At 47.3% G+C, this 18333-nt stretch overlaps 1 protein-coding gene across 6 annotated transcripts in view; it reads right to left on the bottom strand.

Moving 5' to 3' along the window:
- Positions 1–4602: 4602 nt before the first annotated feature.
- LYN (LYN proto-oncogene, Src family tyrosine kinase) overlaps positions 4603–18333 on the bottom strand; it is a 124047-nt gene continuing 110316 nt past the window's right edge. For all 6 annotated transcript variants that reach the window (XM_019421305.2, XM_019421307.2, XM_053896498.1 and 3 more), the window contains exons 12-13: positions 15653–15784; positions 4603–6088 (exon numbers count right to left, since the gene is read on the bottom strand). In XM_019421305.2, the coding sequence (XP_019276850.1) occupies positions 5886–6088; positions 15653–15784 (335 nt within the window). In that variant the 3' untranslated portion in view covers positions 4603–5885. The remainder of the gene's footprint in view (positions 6089–15652; positions 15785–18333) is intronic.

Raw genomic sequence — 18333 nt, 5'->3', positions numbered from 1 at the left:
GAGAAAGCCAGTCTCGGGGTGTCAGGCAAGGCCCTGAGATGGTCTGCACCCACAGTGTCTCCCAAAGCATGCCAGTCACAGTTTGGGCGCTTATTTTCCCCCCGCTGGGAATGCCGTAACAGCCTCCTCATCGGTTTTCCTGTCTCACACTGCTCACTGGTTGGACTTCATCATGTGATTTTCTGACATTGTGTTTTAATTTTTTTTCATATTTATTTTTAATTTTTAAAAATTTTTTAATGTTTTATTTATTTTTGACAGAGAGACAGCATGAGCGGGGGAGGGTCAGAGAGAGAGGGAGGCACAGAATCCGAAGCAGGCTCCAGGCTCCGAGCTGGCAGCACAGAGCCCGACGCGGGGCTCGACCCCATGAACTGTGAGATCGTCACCTAAGCCGAAGTCGGCCGCCCAACCGACGGAGCCACCCAGGTATCCCTTGATTTCACGCTTTCATTTCACAAACGCATTGGCCCAACTGTGTGCCTGGTTCCTAATGAACTATTACATGATTTATTCCTCATAACAACCCAGGGAGGGGAGGACCACTCTTACCCCTATTTTGTAGCTGAGCACGGTAAGTAGAGCCGGGGTAGAAAGCCAGGCAACGTGGCTCCTCTGTCCAAGGGCCGCCACCTCTCTGCTGAACCGCCTGGCCTGAGGCCCCCTCGAATGTGTAGGGCCACCACCCGCGTGCTCTAAGAAAGTTCCTTCTCCTCACCCAGGAGCCCATATTTTCTCCACGAGGTGGCTCATCCTAGTTGACTGGGTTCCCCAGCTGCTGAGCACCTGTACGTCCAGTGGGTCTCAAAGGGTGGTCCAGACTCAGGAATATCGGCTGCTGTTCTTGGGTCCCTCCCCAGACCCCCACCCCAGAACTAGAAACTCAGGGTCGGGGGCAGTGATCTGTTATAATGGATCTTTTCTTTTTTCTTTAAATTTATTCATTTATTATTTTTTTAAAATTATTTTTAATGTTTATTTTTAAGAGCGAGAGACAGGGCACAAGCGGGGGGAGGGGGGCAGAGAGAGAGACACACACAGAATCTGAAACAGGCTCCAGGCTCCGAGCCGTCAGCACAGAGCCCGACGCGGGGCTCGAACTCACAGACCGCGAGATCGTGCCCTGAGCCGAAGTCGGACGCTTAACCAACAGAGCCACCCAGGCGCCCTAAATTTATTTTTGAGAGAGACAGAGACAGTGGTGAAGTGGAAGAGGGGCAGAGAGAGGGAGAGGGAGACAGAGAATCCCGAGCAGGCTCCACGCTGCCAGCGCACAGCCCGACGCAGGACTCGAACCCACAAAGCCACGAGATCATGACCTGAGATCAAGCCGGGAGTCAGATGCTTCACCGATGGAGCCACCCAGGTGCCCCAGTTTTAAAAAAATTCCGGGCGATTTTGACGCGATCTCGAGTTTGAGTAGCAGGGCCCTCCTTCTACCGGGCTGGGGGGCTCTGCCCTTTGGTGTTTCCCACGCTACTCTGCCCCTGCCTGTTGCCTGCTGCGTCCCTTCTCGGAAGCTTCTCTCTGCAGAGTCTCCTGTCCGCCTGCCAGCGCCCCTGTCTCCCTGCAAAGCCAGTCCCGGATGCCACTTCTTTACGAAGACTTTTGTCTTCATCTCCACGCCTGTTCCTGTAACCAGCTTCGCCATCTCCCCTGGGAAGGATCTTCTTCACATTTTCCACCTCTTTTTTCCCCGTATGATAGGTTTCTGGCATTAAGCATCCCTGTACTTGTCTCCTTAAAGCAAGGAATTTGAGACTCACCGTCCATGTCCCTAAGGCGTCTGCTACATTTCCTGTCCTCAGGGAAGTGTTCGGTAAAGCACTGCACTGAATGACTCCTGTTAGCCCACCGAGCACCCTATTTAAAGAGCACCCTATTTAAAGCGAAGCGCAAGGACAAAAAAGAGATTAGGAGTGTGCTGAGCCACGTTTAAAACGTCTTACCAAGTAGGATTCAAAATGAATTCTCTGACAGAGCAAACGTTTTTTAAATGATTCCATTTATCTCCTTTACGTCAAAACGTCTGTGGTGTGGCTCTCCCCGGCTGCCCAAAGACTTCCACACTTGACATGCTCCCAATTCTTTCTCACATACCCCATAGCCCACATCCAAATGACTTTTCCAGAGCCGTTCAGATTTGACAATTCACCATCGAGCGTTCAGAATTGAATGTAGTGCTTCCACGTGGTCTGAATTGCACGTTAGGAAAGAACGTCTTTGGTTTTTTTAATCATCTTTTTTTTTTTTTTTTTTTAATGTGTACTTATTTTTGAGAGAAAGAGAAACAGAGCATGAGTGGGGGAGGAGCAGAGAGAGAGGGAGACACAGAATTCAAAGCAGGATCCGGGCTCCGAGCTGTCAGCACAGTGCCTGACACGGGTCTCGAACTCATGAACCATGAGATCATGGCCTGAGCTGAAGTCAGATGCTTAATCGACTGAGCCACCCAGCACCCCTCAACTGTCTTTTTAAAAAGGTGTGAGTAGTGAGTTGAGCTCTTGTCTGAGCTCTCTTCTCAAGTTAAAATTACTCAGAAATTTTCCCTCACACCTGCGCAGACTCCAATGAAGCAATTTGTAAGTGATTCCTTTGTGCGCCTGGAATGCTCAAATGAGTCAGGGAGATCCTGCTGTAAAAGCCTTTCACTTATCTCACAAGGAAACAACATGATGTGAAGCCAGCCTATTCTTCCGGTGGCCTTCAATGCACCTGAGTTTTCAGCCGTTAAATAGCGATAGCGCGGGCCATACCTTCAAGGGTTACGGCGTGAATTACAGGTAATTTTTGCAACGTGCCCAAGTACAAAAGAGAGCGCCGAGCCACTGGCGGGTGTATAGTTATCTTTGTAGGTTTATAACCGCTGTTTCCATCAGGAAGAATGGCAAGGCTCATGGTCACTTAATCTGCTAAGAAAACAAAGATCCTGGGAGGAAAGATGGGTAGTGAGATCTCATCTGAGAATACAAGGAACTAACGGGCTGTGGAGGTGGCAATAACATTCACAGAGGCCAGGGAGCTCAGCTATGGGATGAACAATTGCTTTAATTCAATCAAGCGTACCCCGATGCTGGTGTTTCAGTACTGAACGCCTTTCAGCAGCTACTGCCCCAATATAGTTTGTATTCGAGCAAAGGAAAAGATACAAGGAAAGCCATCACCACAGGCTAAATTGGAAATGTGTTTGCATTTACATTTCAGTGCCCTTGAGCTATCCCACTGCATGAGTAAATAAATATGGTGCTTCCTTTTGTCGGCCTCTTTTACACACTCTTGGGACAGGAATCAAGGCTTCCGCAGTTTATTATCTTCCCTAGGAGGCCTGGGCAGTATGCTTTTCCAGGGCGGTTCTGACAGAATCCCGGGAGGTATCTTGGAGGGGCTATAGAGTGTCCCTTCTACTGAGGACACCAGGGTCAAGCCTATGAGTTTTACTTTGGATTCAGTGAGCTTCATGGTCATAAAAGAGGAAAAGGGCACATTTTCCCTCTTCCGTCCTCCAGTAGTCCTCTGTCCTCCCTGGGGGCATCTGAGGAAAGTGCAGGCTGGCCTTCCTTTGAACAATTAACTTTGCCATATGGACCGAAGCAAGGGAGGGACTCTCAAGCCTGGGTAAACCAGATATCCACCGGGGAAGCCTCTCAAGTACAGTGACTTACAGCCCTCCTGCGGAACAACAATGGCGGGACCTGAGGCCATGCTCCTTTTCAAGTCCCCAGTAATGAGCTGGGATGTGATGATGTAAGGCATTCTGATCCGCGCCCCCGCCAACCCCCCCCCAAGATGATACAAACACTGCCCCCCCCCTCCCAAGATGATACAAACACTGCCCAGGCCCTCATTTTGCCTGCCGGTCATGAGGCAGCTGGAATCCTACTGACAAGGGGAGAGACCCATGCTGTCCATGGGGTATGATGTGACAGGAGCACATCCTGCAACTGAGTGACGAGGCCCCAGGCGATGGAGGAAAAGATCACATGCTTGATTGGGAGGGAAAAGTGGACCGTAAAATGGCGAAAGGAAGCAGAATTGAGAAAAGAAAAACAGGGCGAAGATAAACTTACTAATTTTCTAGACGTTTCTTTCTGCTTTAGGGATTCTTTACACTTTCTCTCCATAGAACATGCTGGGTCATACGTGTGATTTCTGAAATGAAATGTGAACAGGTGGGTGAATCAAGTGATCAGCTGTGCAGACGTTCTATGGTGATAATATTCTCCCTCTGTGAATATGGCATTTGTGAATCAAGAACTTTAGAATATTTTAAAAAGGACGTTTAAAAAAAATTGCACAGGAAAGCAGAATATTTTATCCCTTCCCCTAGGTACCCAACACCTAGGCGACACGCACAAAATGAAATTCTAATGGTGCCTGCTAAGCCTATTTGAAAACAAATCCTATTTGGCCCCCCTAAAGGGATAGCCAGACTGTCAAGTCCTAGCTTTCCAATCTGGAAACGCTCAAAGGAATGGAGGTAGAACCTGTCAAAGTTTTTTAAACGATGTAACTGTATGCAATCGCCTCTCATTTTCCCCCACTGGTACTCATTTCTACGTTGACGAGAGTTAGAAATGTTGGACACGAGGAAAAAGCTTGAGATGTTACTGGGCCAGGTGTATTCAAATAAAATCAAAAAAACAGCAATATTAGGTATATACACAACAGCATAAGTGAAACACGATGTGATGTAGCATTTTCTATTCGAAGCTCACAGTAGAACAACTTAGTAAACAAGACCTCTCGACTCCCTTGCTGCAGGAGCTCATTTGAGCCTTTCAGTCACTTCCGTTCCTTTCGTATCCTCGTATAAATAGTCCCACCCACACCTTACACAATTTAGAAAAGATGGCTGAATCACAAAAATAGACCCAAATATGGAGTTTTTACTTTCTCGAGTACAACGAAAATTAACATTTCATCGTTAAAATAACGTTCAAATCATTGGAAGCAATAAAGAGAATTCTTATGTCTTAGAAGGCCTTTTATAAGGCTCTGCAGAGATTAGAATCTTATTGTTTGACCCAAAGTACATGGTCAAAAAAGTCTCTCAGATAGGAAACTGGGGAATTGAAAAGCTGGGCCGTTAAAAATATTCCTTCTGAGGGTACAGCAGTTCCTTTGGTTCTTCTCTCTTTCCTGGGAGGTCTGGGCCAGCCCTGGACGTCGGTGGGGTCTGTGTGGCGACACACGACATCTGTGCACACTCACAAACCACACACACTCCTATAGGAAACAGAACAGAAGAGCACGCTTCGTGTCTGGGAGTTCCCAGCCGTCTCCGTGGAAGGAAAATCTTTAACAGCCTCAGACTTTAGGGGCAGGGGAAATCACTGCAATCTGGGAGAGACCATTTTAACCTTCTGACTTCAGCTGCAAAACGTAACAGATCGGATTAGTAATTTTTTTTTTCTTTTTTTTCTTTTTAACAGATAAGCCAAGGCAGAGAGAAAATGCAAACGAGGGTCGTGATCTGCGTCTGGTTACTTCGCTTTTTAGGAATGAGTTTCACTCTGCTACTGTTTGAGATTCACTGCGAGGGCCTCTGCGCCCATGAGTCCCACATGGAGTTGTAAACAAGAGGCCGAGGTGGGTGCCTGTTGGACAGAACAGGTGGCTTCTTCTCCGAAGGCAGACGTCGGTCTAGCGAAGCAAGGTTGCCGGCTGGGTGCGGTCCGCGCGGCTGCCGGTGGGCATCGGCCGATGAGAAAGAGAATACTTGCCCATGTCGAGAGTGTTCTTCCTGAGTAACTCGGCCTCGCTTTCAGGAAGCAGGGCCGGTAGATGATCCTAGCATATGAAAGACTAGCACAACCAGCGACGGTCATGTTTTCCTCTCGAATGAGGCAGCCGTCCCAGCCGATGGCCACGAGCCTCCTTGGGCGTCAAGGCTGCTGCTGATACTGCCCTTCCGTGGCCGTGTAGAAATCATCCAGGACACTCTGTAAGTAATCAAACGTCGGCCTCTCTTCTGCCTTTTCTTTCCAGCACATTTTCATGATGTCATAGAGCTCGTCGGGGCAGTTCTCCATGCGGGGCATCCGGTAGCCCTGCGACAGGGCGGTCATCACGTCGGCATTAGTTCGCCCTAAAGCAAAAGAAATGTACCATTTAGCAACCTGACCGAGGGTCGAGCACTGGAGTGGTCTTTCCGCTCCCGGCATCCTACATCCACTCTTGAAGCGAGCTGTAGACGCTGTCATGGACTGAACTGTGTCCCCCACCCCGGCCCCCAAATAAATTCACACATTAAAGTCCTAGCCCTCCGTCTCAGAACGTGCCCACGGGGCAGAGATACGGCTTTGAGAGAGGTAATCAAGTTAAAATGAAGCCTTGAGGGTATGCTCTCACCCAATCTGACTGATGTTCCTTATAAGAGGAGATTAGGACCCAGAGACACCAGGGACGTGTGGGCACCGAGGAAATGCCACGCGAAGACACAGCGAGAACATGGCCCTCTCCAGGCCAACGAGGAGCCTCAGGAAAAGCCCAGCCTGGCAGCATCTTGTCGCAGACTTCCGGCCTCCAAAACCGTGAGAAAATTCCTTTCTGTGGTTTGAGCTATTTAGGCTGTGGCACTTGGTTACAGCAGCCCTTGCAAATGGATAGGGAGGCTAAGGAGGGTTCGGTAAGCAACTAAATAACGCGAAACTTTTACTACGAAGGGGATCAAGACGGCATTCGGTTTGCCAGAGTGAAAACGGGCAAACAAGAGAAGCAGAAGACCGAGCAGGTCCTTTGAATGACAAAAGGATAATGGACTTGACTGGCCTTAAATGATCTAGCCAAACCCAATTCTAACCCTCAATCTCCATTTCTTTTGCGGTATTTTTTCCAACTTCTACCTGTAATACACATACCAAAAAAAAATCATCCTCACGTACGTTATCTCGTACCAACGTAGTTTTTTCAAATCAGCTTTTCAACATAAGTTTACTAAAGGAAGTCAAAATCCTTAAATCAGCCGGTCCAGTGGATGATGTCCCAATCATGAAATTGTCCCCTAAAAAGACTTCAGTGCAGAGCTCACACTGACTCTAGAAAGTGTATGTTCTTAACGTCCAGTGAGGGAAGGGCAGTGTTCGTCGTTCCTACTGGGCTCTGCAAGAGGACTGGGAATGAAGGGTGGCCTTTCATGTGGGCAACTGTCCATCTTTGATCCTGAGAACAGCTTTAAGGAAGAAGAAAGAACGTTGCCCTCCGTGTCTGAAATGGGGTATCTACATCTGTATGTTTTGCCGACTGTGCGGATACCTGACCGTGTAGGGAAAAAGCTGAGTCATGCAGAATGTTTCCACGTAGCACCTGATACCCGGCATACGAGGCGTTCCGTTCATTACAACAATTTCCTTTCCGTTAGCCATAGGTCTTACCAGGGGCGGTCACTGAGAAGGTTCTAAGAGATAGCTAGAAGTGAAAGGTCTTTGACCAGATTGGAAACAGAGCCTTCTTGTGAATTTATTCTCTGATCGGTGTTTCTCAAATTGTGGGTCACTACGTACATTTGATTTGAGATCAACAAATTGACCTTTTTTTTTTTTTTTTTTTTTTTTTTTTTAGGGAGCTACCAGTTTTTAAAAATACATTATAACAGAATAAAATAGAAAAGATCAGAATGCCCCGCACGTAGTAAAAGTTAGTGCGATTTTGTGAAAACTTTTGTTTTGTTTGTGGAGCGGACTTTCTGTTTATTTCTTACCGTGGGGCATGATCGGCGACCTTTGAACTCCTCTGCCCTGAACTAACCTTTCTTTTTCTAAGGACACAATGACTGAAGGCCCTGCATGGATTTTAAACCCTTGAAAGAAGACATCATTATTTCAGTCTTGGAAAAGTCCTTGTCTTTGAAATGGAAAGGTCCAAGCCAACCTTACAATAGTCAGGATCTCCTGAAAGTTGTTTATTTACACGGTGAATTAATTTTGCTCAAGTCTTTTGAAACACTAGCTTCAGATATTTGTGTAACAGGAATGTTCTAATGGAAAGACTTCAACTTATTCTCATTGCTTGAAGCCAAGGGACCGATGTGCAACACTCTATTCATTTGGGGTTCCAGTCTCCATAAATTATGTGACTCCAGCATTGTTCTGGCTCTTGTAACTAGCCAAGCTCACTTGGATAAATTTCTGTTGAAATCTCTGTATTTGCTTCTACTTGGGCATTGGGTGAGGCTCTGTGATCCTGGTAGGAGGATTACACCCAGGATGATAGAAAACGGCAGCTGGACCAGCAAACTTCTTAGGAATACATTTTTCACTTTTTTTAAAGTTTATTTATTAAAAACATTTTTTAAACATTTTTGTATTTTTGAGAGACAAAGTGAGACAGAGCATATGTGGGGGAGGGGCAGAGAGAGAAGGAGACACATAATCTGAAGCAGGCTCCAGGCTCTGAGATGTCAGCACAGAGCCACTCATGGACCACAAGATCAAGACCTGAGCCGAAGTCGGACGCTTAACCGACTGAGCCACCCAGGCGCCCCTTACTTATTTATTTTGAGAGAGGGAGAAAGCGCATGTCAGGGAGGGGCAGAGACAGAATCCTAAGCAGGCTCCATGCTGTCAGCACAGAGCCCGATGCGGGTCTCAAACCCACGAACCATGAGATCAAGACTTGAGCCAAAGTCGGACACTCAACCGACTGGCCACCCAGGCGTCCCCTCTCTTCTGCTTTCCGCCTGGAGAAACCCTAGCTGAATAAACGGTCAGAACGTGCCCACAGAAGAGATGATTTTCTAGCCCGCCCCTGCTTGGCTCACTGCAGAGTTTTCTTTCCTCATTCTCCTCTGTTTTCCTAAACTCTGAAGAACTCTCCATGATGCAGATAAAGGCCAGGTGTGCTCCATCCTGCCTGAGGGAACTTGACTTGATAAGAGGACCAGAGAGAAATCTGAATGCACACGTAAATCAAGAAGCACAACGAGGCTATGGAATGACGAGTCTTATGGAAGAAAGGGAGGGGGGGGGGGCAGGGAGACTTCAACCAGACCCTAAGGTTAAACCTGATACTTGGTCCTTGCTCTGTTGTGAGGTTACCCATTGGCTGGTGACGGAAAAGCTAGCACTAGGCTCTGAGAGATGCAGAGATGATTAAGACAGAGTCTTGTCCTCAAAGGGCACGCAGCCCAGCGGGGAGGATGCCCTCAAGGAGAGGGAGGTGGGTAGGGAGCCGGAAGTGAAATCCGGAGAGGGTAGGAATTAGCAGAGGCTGAAAGTTGGTGAAGGAGCACAGGGAGGAGAAAAACGCAGTGCAGCCGAGAACAGAAAAGGAATGGAGAGTTAGCAACTCTCTCCCCTCTGAATGGGAGCCCAGCAGGCCCCAGAGACCATGAGTCTTTAGAGACGAGGGGCCCTCTGTGCGTGTGAGCGACGGAGTAGCAGCTGCTATGGGACCACAGCTTCCCACCCCCTAATACTTCCAAAAGGGCAATTTTTTTTCTCTTTCTTTTGAGCACCGTCTGTGACCAAGGTGAGTATCCACAGCAGATGAATTCCCTGATTCCAATTCACACGCTGGACGTGTCTGGTAAGAAACAGCCAGGAAAGCGCCTGGGTGTCGCCGTCGGTTAATCGTCCGACATCGTCCGACATCAGCTCGGGTCTCGATCTCACGGTGTGTGAGTTCGATTCCCCGCGTTGGGCTCCGTGCAGGCAGCTCGGAGCCTGGAGCCTGCTTCAGGTTCTGTGTCTCCCTCTGCCCTTCCCCCCCCACTCACACTGTCTCTCTCTCTCTCACCAAAATAAACAAACATTCAAAAAAGAAACAGCCAGGAAAGACATGATGCTTCAGGAAACTTTGTCATTTTCAAACTTCCTTTTTCTTTGTAAGAGCAAAGCAAAACAAAACCCCAACCACAAAGATCCCCTCTATTTTCTTTAGAAAATTCATATATGAATATGATTGCTTTTAGGATAGGGAAGTAAGGATCTTTTGCCCCACCTCCTCCCCCTCCCCCCTTTAATGTATCCTAAAACACAAGGAGAACAAGAAATAGAGACTTCAGCTCTGCATTTGGTGAAACCGGGGGACACTTGTCACCCGGAGGCAGACGTGGTCTGAGCCAGGAGCAGCCGCGTGGAACAGAAGTACCTGGGCGAGAGGATCACCACCAGCAGGCAGGATGTGTCCTCCCGGCACGCCCTGGGGAACTTCCACACGGAGTCACCTCACACTCAACAGAAGGGTGACGTTGGTGGCCGCAGACGGACTGCACCCGGAGCCTGCCTGGCAGGTGGCCCACGTGAGCGCTGGAGAGACTGAAGGCGACAAGCCCCACGCTCAGGAACGCCAGCCCCCGTGGAGGTGGGGGTAAAGTGCAGGCTGAAGGACTGAGGAGGAAGGCTGAGGATGGGAAGACGGGACCCTCCCGACATACACCACAACCGGAACGAACCTTGAGGACACAAGCCAGACGCAAAAGGGCAAATGCCGTAATGATTCCATTTATCGGAGGTACCTGGACTTGTCAAATTCAGAGACGGAAAGTAAAATAGAGGTTGCCAGGGGCTGGAGGGCAGGGGACTGGGGACTTACTACAGCTTAGGTCTGGGATGGTGAAAAAGTTGTGGAAATGCAGGGTAGCGATGGACACATGACAAGGTGAGCGTACTCACTGCTACCGAATTGTGCACTTGAACATGGTTAAGGTGGCAAACCTTACTCTGTGTATATTTCACGTACCCTGGCAACCATGGTTACCGTGGTTACTCTGTGTATATTTCACGACAATAACAAAAAAAAAATACAACCACAAACAACCACAGAAGACACTGAGGGCCCCTCCCCAGTGCACCTCCAGAGTGCTGACAGCCAGGCTGGTCCCCCACAGGCAGGACCTGGAGATTCTCTTCTGAAGAAACTAAATGTTCTCAGAGAACAGACCTGAAGACACTGTCCCGGAAGGGTGCTGACTGGTGAGCCTGGACCACCGCAGACCTTCGTTCCCGTAAGACCCCTCATCAAAGGAAGGGTGGGCAGATAAAGCCTTCGAGCAGTACCAAAGGGCAGGATGACAGAAGCCACGAACAGACATGAGCCTCAACCTCCCCGTATGTGATCCAGCAAGAGAACAGAAAATGGGGAGGAGGAGTTTCGAGGAAGCTACCTATGAAGATTTCCCAGAATTTACGGCCACAAGTTTCCAAGTAGAAAGGACAAACAGTTACTCAGAGTAACATAATGACCAATGACATTTCAGGGAGATAGAAAGATCCTGAGTTCTTCCATGGAAAAACAAGGGGATTCGGGACATGGGATGGGATTCAGAAGCCATCTGCTGTGGCTAAGCCACTTAGGAAGGCAGATTCGGCGGAGGAAATCTGTTTAACATTCTAGGTGAAAGGTTTGCTGTACGAGCATTTACAACATCAGCAAATTCGATACCGGTACTTACTTAGTGGTTTAATTTTATTTAGGTCGTGAGTCTCTCAAGAAAAAGCCCCATTCGGGAAGAGTCCTAAGTATGAAGTACAAGCAGAGTATCACCTCTGAAGCCTCAAATGTTCATGACTGTGATAAGCTGTCTTTAGTCATCCAGTGCTCCCGCATCAATGAGAACAAGAGAATGTTTGACAAAAACCATTTCTCACCGCTCTGAGCCCAGGAGGGCTAAGAACTTTAAAACACAACAGAAAATTGTTGAAATGGACTCACAGTAATTGAAAACAAAGCATTTGGGGGATCTGCCCAAAATAGGATTAACAGGTACAAAAGCCTGTTTGTAAAAGGTGTGTTAAGAAAAAGACCTTTCCAGAAGTTCGTGCCTCCTCAAAGTATCTATTTCAACACAGAGAACTGAAATGGGAAATGACACTCCTACCATCTACCCTATATTTAGTATGTGACAACTAGCATTTTGATTTTACTGATCCAAATGGATTTGTACCTTTTATTCTCTTATTCCCAGAAGTTTGTTCTATGTGGGTGATACCAGTTTTGGAACCCAGTCAACATGTGTTTTGGTACACCTTTAATTGTATCTGCATGAATATTTCTAGAATGTCTCTGTTCAGTTCAGCAGGAATTGATAACAATGGTTCCTATGGGGGCAAGGGGGCAAGGGGGGTTGTACGGCTGGAGGTTAGGGATGAGAGGCACACAAAACTGCCACCATATACTTCCCCGTAGGTCTTGAATTTAGAACCATGTGACCATATTCCTACTTAATGGTAAGTACAATGGGGAACATTTTTACTTAAGAGAGAATAGTATGAGTATAGTATTTTGAATTCTGAGCAACAAATATTAAAAAAATTATTTTATGTTTACTTATTTTTGAGACACAGAGAGAGAGAGAGAGAGAGACAGAGACAGAGACAAGCAGGGGAGGGGAAGAGACAGAGAAGGAGACAGAATCCGAAGCAGGTTCCAAGCTCCGAGCTGTCAGCACAGAGCCTGACGCGGGGCTCGGACTTACAAACCATGAGATCGTGACCTGAGCGGAAGTCGGATGCTCAACTCACTGAGCCACCCAGGTGCCCCTCTGAGCAACAAATATTACAATGACTAAAATTCGTGAAAGTAAATGTCTCTGAGGAGCATGAGGCCAGGGAGGCAATTTTTCATTAGAAGTCTCTCCATACCACCTGGTTTTTTGATGAACATATATTACTTGAGCAAGAATTGAAATATTTAATAAAGACATAATTTTTTAAAAATTAGAAACATCAGAAGTTTATCAAGAAGAAAATTAATATAACCTATCATTTTACTGCCCAAGGAGAGTAACATTTTGGTATATTTCACCTTCTGGTCTTTTATTTATTATTATTTTGTTTATTAATGTTTATTTTCGAGGGACAGAGTGTGAGCGGGGGAGGGGCAGAAAGTGAGGGAGACACAGAATCTGAATCAGCCTCCAGGCTCTGAGCTGTCAGCACAGAGCCCGACACGGGGCTGGAACTCACGAACCACGAGATCGTGACCTGAGCCAAGGTTGGACGCTTAACTGACTGAGCCGCCCAGGCGCCCTGTCTTTGATTTCTTTTAAAATACATGTTCACTTTATATCTGACTTCCTTATCTCCTTTTTGTTCCCTCCCTTTCTCTTATTCCCATTAATTTTACAAACCACTTTTTAAAAAGTGGTTTCTAAACCACTAAAAAAAAAAAAAAAAAAAAAAAAAAAAAGCCTCTCCAGCACTCTTCCAGGTAGAGAAAATATGCCCAGATAACTCAATTATCAGTGGGGTCTCTCCCACAAGAAGTTTTATAGCAGTGATGGATATGGCCTGTGTTGGCAATATTCACCAATTTCCATGTTACCTGTGAATCAAGTCCTCTGATATTTAAGTAAATAGGATCGTTCAATTCTGCTCACATCTCCTAGTGCTGGAAGCTCTCATCTTCTACAACCCTCACGACTGGAACACCTCACCAATCCAGAGTCCTGACAGTATCTCACATCCCCTGTCCTTACAGGGGACAAGCTATCTGGGGGACAGAGCAATCAGTGCTTTCTGGTTGGTCTTACTGTATCCCCCCCCCCCCATTTTTCTACTGCTTTACTTTTCTTTTTCTTTTTTTTTTTTTTCAACAGTTTTAATGACTTTTTTCCCCCTAAATATTTTTAAATCCTGGGCATTGAGCACAGTGAATGAGAACAAGGTATTCTTGGGGCTCAGGCCTGGGGTTCAGAAGCAGCTCTGCAAGGGGCTAGTGATTCAGTTCTGAGCCCGAGTCTCCTCTGAGCCTCACAGGCATCGCCTGTATGTCGCTGTGGAGCATGTCCTACGTATCACACATCATTTTATGAAGTCAAATGTTTATCTGATCAGATTCAGATTATACACGTAATCTACAGTCTCTCTGTATAGATACAGATCCAGATGATAGATCCAGATATGGAATGTCAGATATCAGGATTGATCCAGAAATATTTTCCTTGGGCACCTAGGTGGCTCAGTTGGTTAAGCAAAAGACTCTTGGTTTCAGCTCAGGTCACGATCTCGCGGTTTCATGAGTTCGAGCCCCACGTTGGGCTCTGCACGGGCATCGTGCAGCCCGCTTGGGATTCTCTCTCTCTGCCCCTCCACACTCACACTGTCTCTCTCAAAATAAATAAATTTTAAAAAACATTTTCCCCATTTTATTGTAGTGTTTTCATTCACTTCGGCATCTGGAGCGGGGTTGGCAGTCAGAATATGAAACGTTGGTACAAGAAGGATTTCATGGGACGGTCAGCCCACCGCCTGAGGCTCTCCCCTCCCTGGTCCCCTGGTCCCTGACTTCTCCGTGGCTCATCCCAAAACCGCACTGAGGGTGATCAGGAGCACGAAGGCCACGTTGCTACTCTGTCCACAAGTTTTTCTCATCCATAGCACGGTGCCTGTCTAGACGTTAAATGGCACGTCATTCATTCATTCATTCATTCATTCATCCGGCAAGCACTCACTGAGACCCAAACCACGGGGCCTCAGGAAGTCAAACAGTGGCTGTTTCCCCTGTGGGTCACCGGACCCTCCAGACAGCCCTGTGGCTCCCTCCTCAAATTGCTGAGTCCCTGCTGCCACCAGGATCACAGTAGACAACCAGCTACCCTCCTCCCCTGCTCACTGATCTTTAAGCTACTCCATAGCCCACTGCGCCCTCTGACAGTCTGTCGCCTAGTTGACTGTTACCAGTCCCTTCCTGCTAGGATATCAGCTCTCAAAGGCAGAGGAGCTGTGACCGCGGCATCCAGGCACCTCGAAGTGCCCGGCGCCCTCAGATATTTTTTGAATGAGGGAACGATTGAAACATTAAAGATTTAACTGTAATTTCATCACATCATCGATTTTGCAAAAAGCTGAACATTAACAAAAATGCGGAGGCTTTGGGAGAAATCCTTCTTCCTGCATATTCAGGCATGGATCCTGGGGAAAAAAGGGCGGGCTGGCACAGTCTGGCTCCAAGGGCTTCGGGTGTTAGGAATCTAGAGACACTGAATGGATGGCCTCACATTCAGTAAGTTACAGACTGGGAAGATCTTCCACCGAGAAGCAGAGGTGGTCCCGTCCTGAAGAGGCAGAGACTCCAAAGTACTTTATACAATATAATCTGTTTCAAAACTAGCCAAAGAGCATTGTAAATCCTCACTGTTGTGTCTGTTTCCTCCTCTGACAGGTGCACTGCCGAGGAAGGGCGCCTGTGTCCAAACCGTCCTCGTAACAGCAACGCCTATGAGGGTGCCAGGCACCTTCCAGGCATTAAGTGGTGGAATTAATTAGAAAAACAAAGGGAAGGAGCGCCTGGGGGGCTCGGTCAGTTAAGCGTCAGGCTCAGATCATGATCTTGTGTGCATCGGGCTCTGTGCTGACAGCTCAGAGTTCGGAGCCTGCTTCGGATTCTGTGTCTCCTTCTCTCTCTGCCCCTCCCCTGCTCCCACTCTGTCTCTGTCTCTCAAAAAATGAAATAAAATGTTAAAAAAAATTTTTTTTAAAAAGGGAATACACATTCAATCAATACACATTCAATACACATCAATCAATAAGAAGGCAGGGAAGTGTCTAAGCCTATTTCAGAACACTTTCCACTAAAGATAGTCACAGTCAAGTTCTAGCACAAAGGGCTTATTCTTAACTTTTGGGATGGGTTTATTTTTTTATGCCTCCTGCCCTTAGGCTTTTTTTCTTCATGGGTACTACTCGAATGAAAATAGGTAAGCAAACGATACCTGGGTAGGGAATTTTCCCGTAGGTGACGATTTCATACAGGAGAATTCCAAAGGACCACACATCAGACTTAATCGTGAAACATCCAAAGTTGATCGCTTCTGGAGCCGTCCACTTAATGGGGAATTTGGCACCTAAGGGAGAAGACATGTGTCACTTGGGCCTCTGAGCTGACACGAAAAAAGTCCTGGGCATGTGGCCTTCACACTTTCCTTCTCTGGGGGAAAATTTTAATCATTTCTTTTGAATAGAGAATGCCTCCATACAGTACAAAACAGAGACAGTAGAAAACGTCATACTGAAAATAGTCGCCTCCCTCCCCTGTGTCCCTTTTGGGCATTCCCCTTGTGAGAAGCAAAGTTCCTTGTGTGCCCTCCCAGGGACGTCATGACGGGCCCACCTGAAACAAAAGAACATGACACGGAATGTATAGGCATTTATTCTCCGCTCACATATTTGTCCCTCGACACCGGTCTCCAAAGCATACATCTTCAGTGTTCAGATGGTCACTGAACCCATTCTATGTTTGTATGGAATATAAATAATCCCTTGCACATTCTGGCGGGCAATCTCTGTAAACCCACACCAGCGGGAATTTCAGATACGACTCCAAATGTTCAGGTCTCCTGCCTTCATTTGCTCGGAGCAAACATTACTACTTGCGGGAACTGAGTAGCATAATGATCTGCCCAGAGGGAAGCAGTTAAGGACACCAGGATTCTGGAATTTCTTGAAGTATCAGACCCAAGTTGGAAATCCGAACTAGAACAGTAAGGACAGGAGACGGCCCTGTAGAAGAGCTAGGTCCTGCACGCAGGGTACTCACTCTAGCACGTTCTGGCGATTAACCCCACAGGGCTGGGCAGCAGCAGGGGGGGGTCGGGGGGTGGGTGGGGGAGGGGCAGGGTGTCTTGAGGTGGGTGGGGGGAGGTCAGTCCTGCCCAGCGCGCCCTGCTTTGAATCCCAGGTCTGCTGTTTCCAACTTGGTGTGACCCTGGCAAGTCACTTAACTGTCTTTAGGCCTTCTGGGCACCTGTATCTCTCCGTCTCGAACCTGAGGAGACGGAACCTCCCCAAGGTTGGTGCCAGAGTCCACTGGGTTGATCTGCGTGCTTGGCACAGGCTAAGCATTCCCGTTGCCCTGAAATGGCTACTATTTAATTCTAGAACCCAAGCTCTCTGCGCTAAGCCACCTGTCTCACACGAGAACAGTTAGTTATTTTTGTGAGACACCAGTCTCGTCATATCCAACAAAACCAGTGGAATATATTCCGGCCGGTGTAGGTCGAGGCGACCCCTCCTGGGTTCGATTCTTGGCTCTCCCACTTACTATGAGGCCTTAGCAGCTGCCGAATGTCCCCGTGGCCTGACCTAGAAGGTGGGAAGGGTGATGACAGGACAACAACGTGGCATCCTACATCACCTGCCTTTTCGCTGAGGACAAGTTATCACCCAACCTCAGGGGGGAGCCACCTGAACCATGATGGGCACAAGAGAGGCTAAACAGATCAAAGCGGTGTTTCCAATGCACCTTTTTTTTTTTTTTAACATTTTTTAACATTTATTCATTTTTGAGAGACAGAGAGCACAAGTAAAGGAGGGGCAGAGACAGAGGGAGACACAGACTCTTAGCTGGCAGCACAGAGCCCGACGCGGGGCTCGAACTCACAAACCGGGAGATCACGACCCGAGCTGAAGTCGGACACTTAACCGACTGAGCCACCCAGGCGCCCCTCAATGCGCCTTTATAAATCCAGTAGACGTCTTCCAGAAACGGCACGCGTGTGTTTCCAGGAAAATAAGCCTTGTTTAATACTTTTTGGGAATGTCAAGAGAATGCTTGGCTCTACAAAGATACGCACACAACTTTCGTGAGTGAGACCTTCAGGATCCTCAGACCTTAAGCAACACGGAAAAGCGAGCACAGCCCCAGACAGAGCCATGAGCCAGCTTACTCTGTGCGTTTTAGTATGTGTAGAAAAACATGGAACGTGGTTAAATAAAAGGGGTGTATTTTTGTAGCATTACATTTACTTCTCCGTGTGCCATACTTTGCAAGTTTTGATTTGCAATCGAAAGGCCAGAATACAGGATACAGAATTATCGTTACAAATGTTTTCTCCACAGTTAGGAACAGTGTGCTTCGTTGTTTGGGCAAAAAGCTTTAACGTACAATTAGCAACAAAGTCTAATCTTTGTTTGCCAAGTCTCTCTTTGTTTTCCTTTGCTTAATTGAAATACAGATGACATTTATAAACTTTACACACAGCGTGTGGAGTTAATCAGGAGAGTAATTTTTTAAAAACGATTATTAGAATAGACCCACAAACAGCAACTACGGTACACTGTGAACATTTTACCAAAGGAGTTCTTTTCTTCTTTTTAAATTTTTTTTTAAGGTTTACTCATTTTTGGGGGGAGAGAGAGAGAGACAGACAGACACAGAGGGCGAGTGGGGGGAGGGGCAGAGAGAGAGGAAGACAGAGAATCCGAAGCAGCTCCAGGCTCTGAGCTGTCAGCACAGAGCCCGACGTGGGGCTCGAACCCACAGATCGCGAGATCATGACCTGAGCCAAAGTCGGACGCTTAACCAACTGAACCATCCACGAGCCCCAGGAGTTCTTTTTTTAAAATGATGACTATTGTAATTGCTTTGTAAAAGAAAAAAGAGAGAGAGAGAAAG

The sequence above is a fragment of the Panthera pardus genome, unplaced genomic scaffold, assembly GCF_024362965.1.
Source record: "Panthera pardus isolate Hobbes unplaced genomic scaffold, ASM2436296v1 HiC_scaffold_7, whole genome shotgun sequence".
Classification (NCBI taxonomy): Eukaryota; Metazoa; Chordata; class Mammalia; order Carnivora; family Felidae; genus Panthera; species Panthera pardus.
This window is presented reverse-complemented; position numbering and strand designations above follow the sequence as displayed.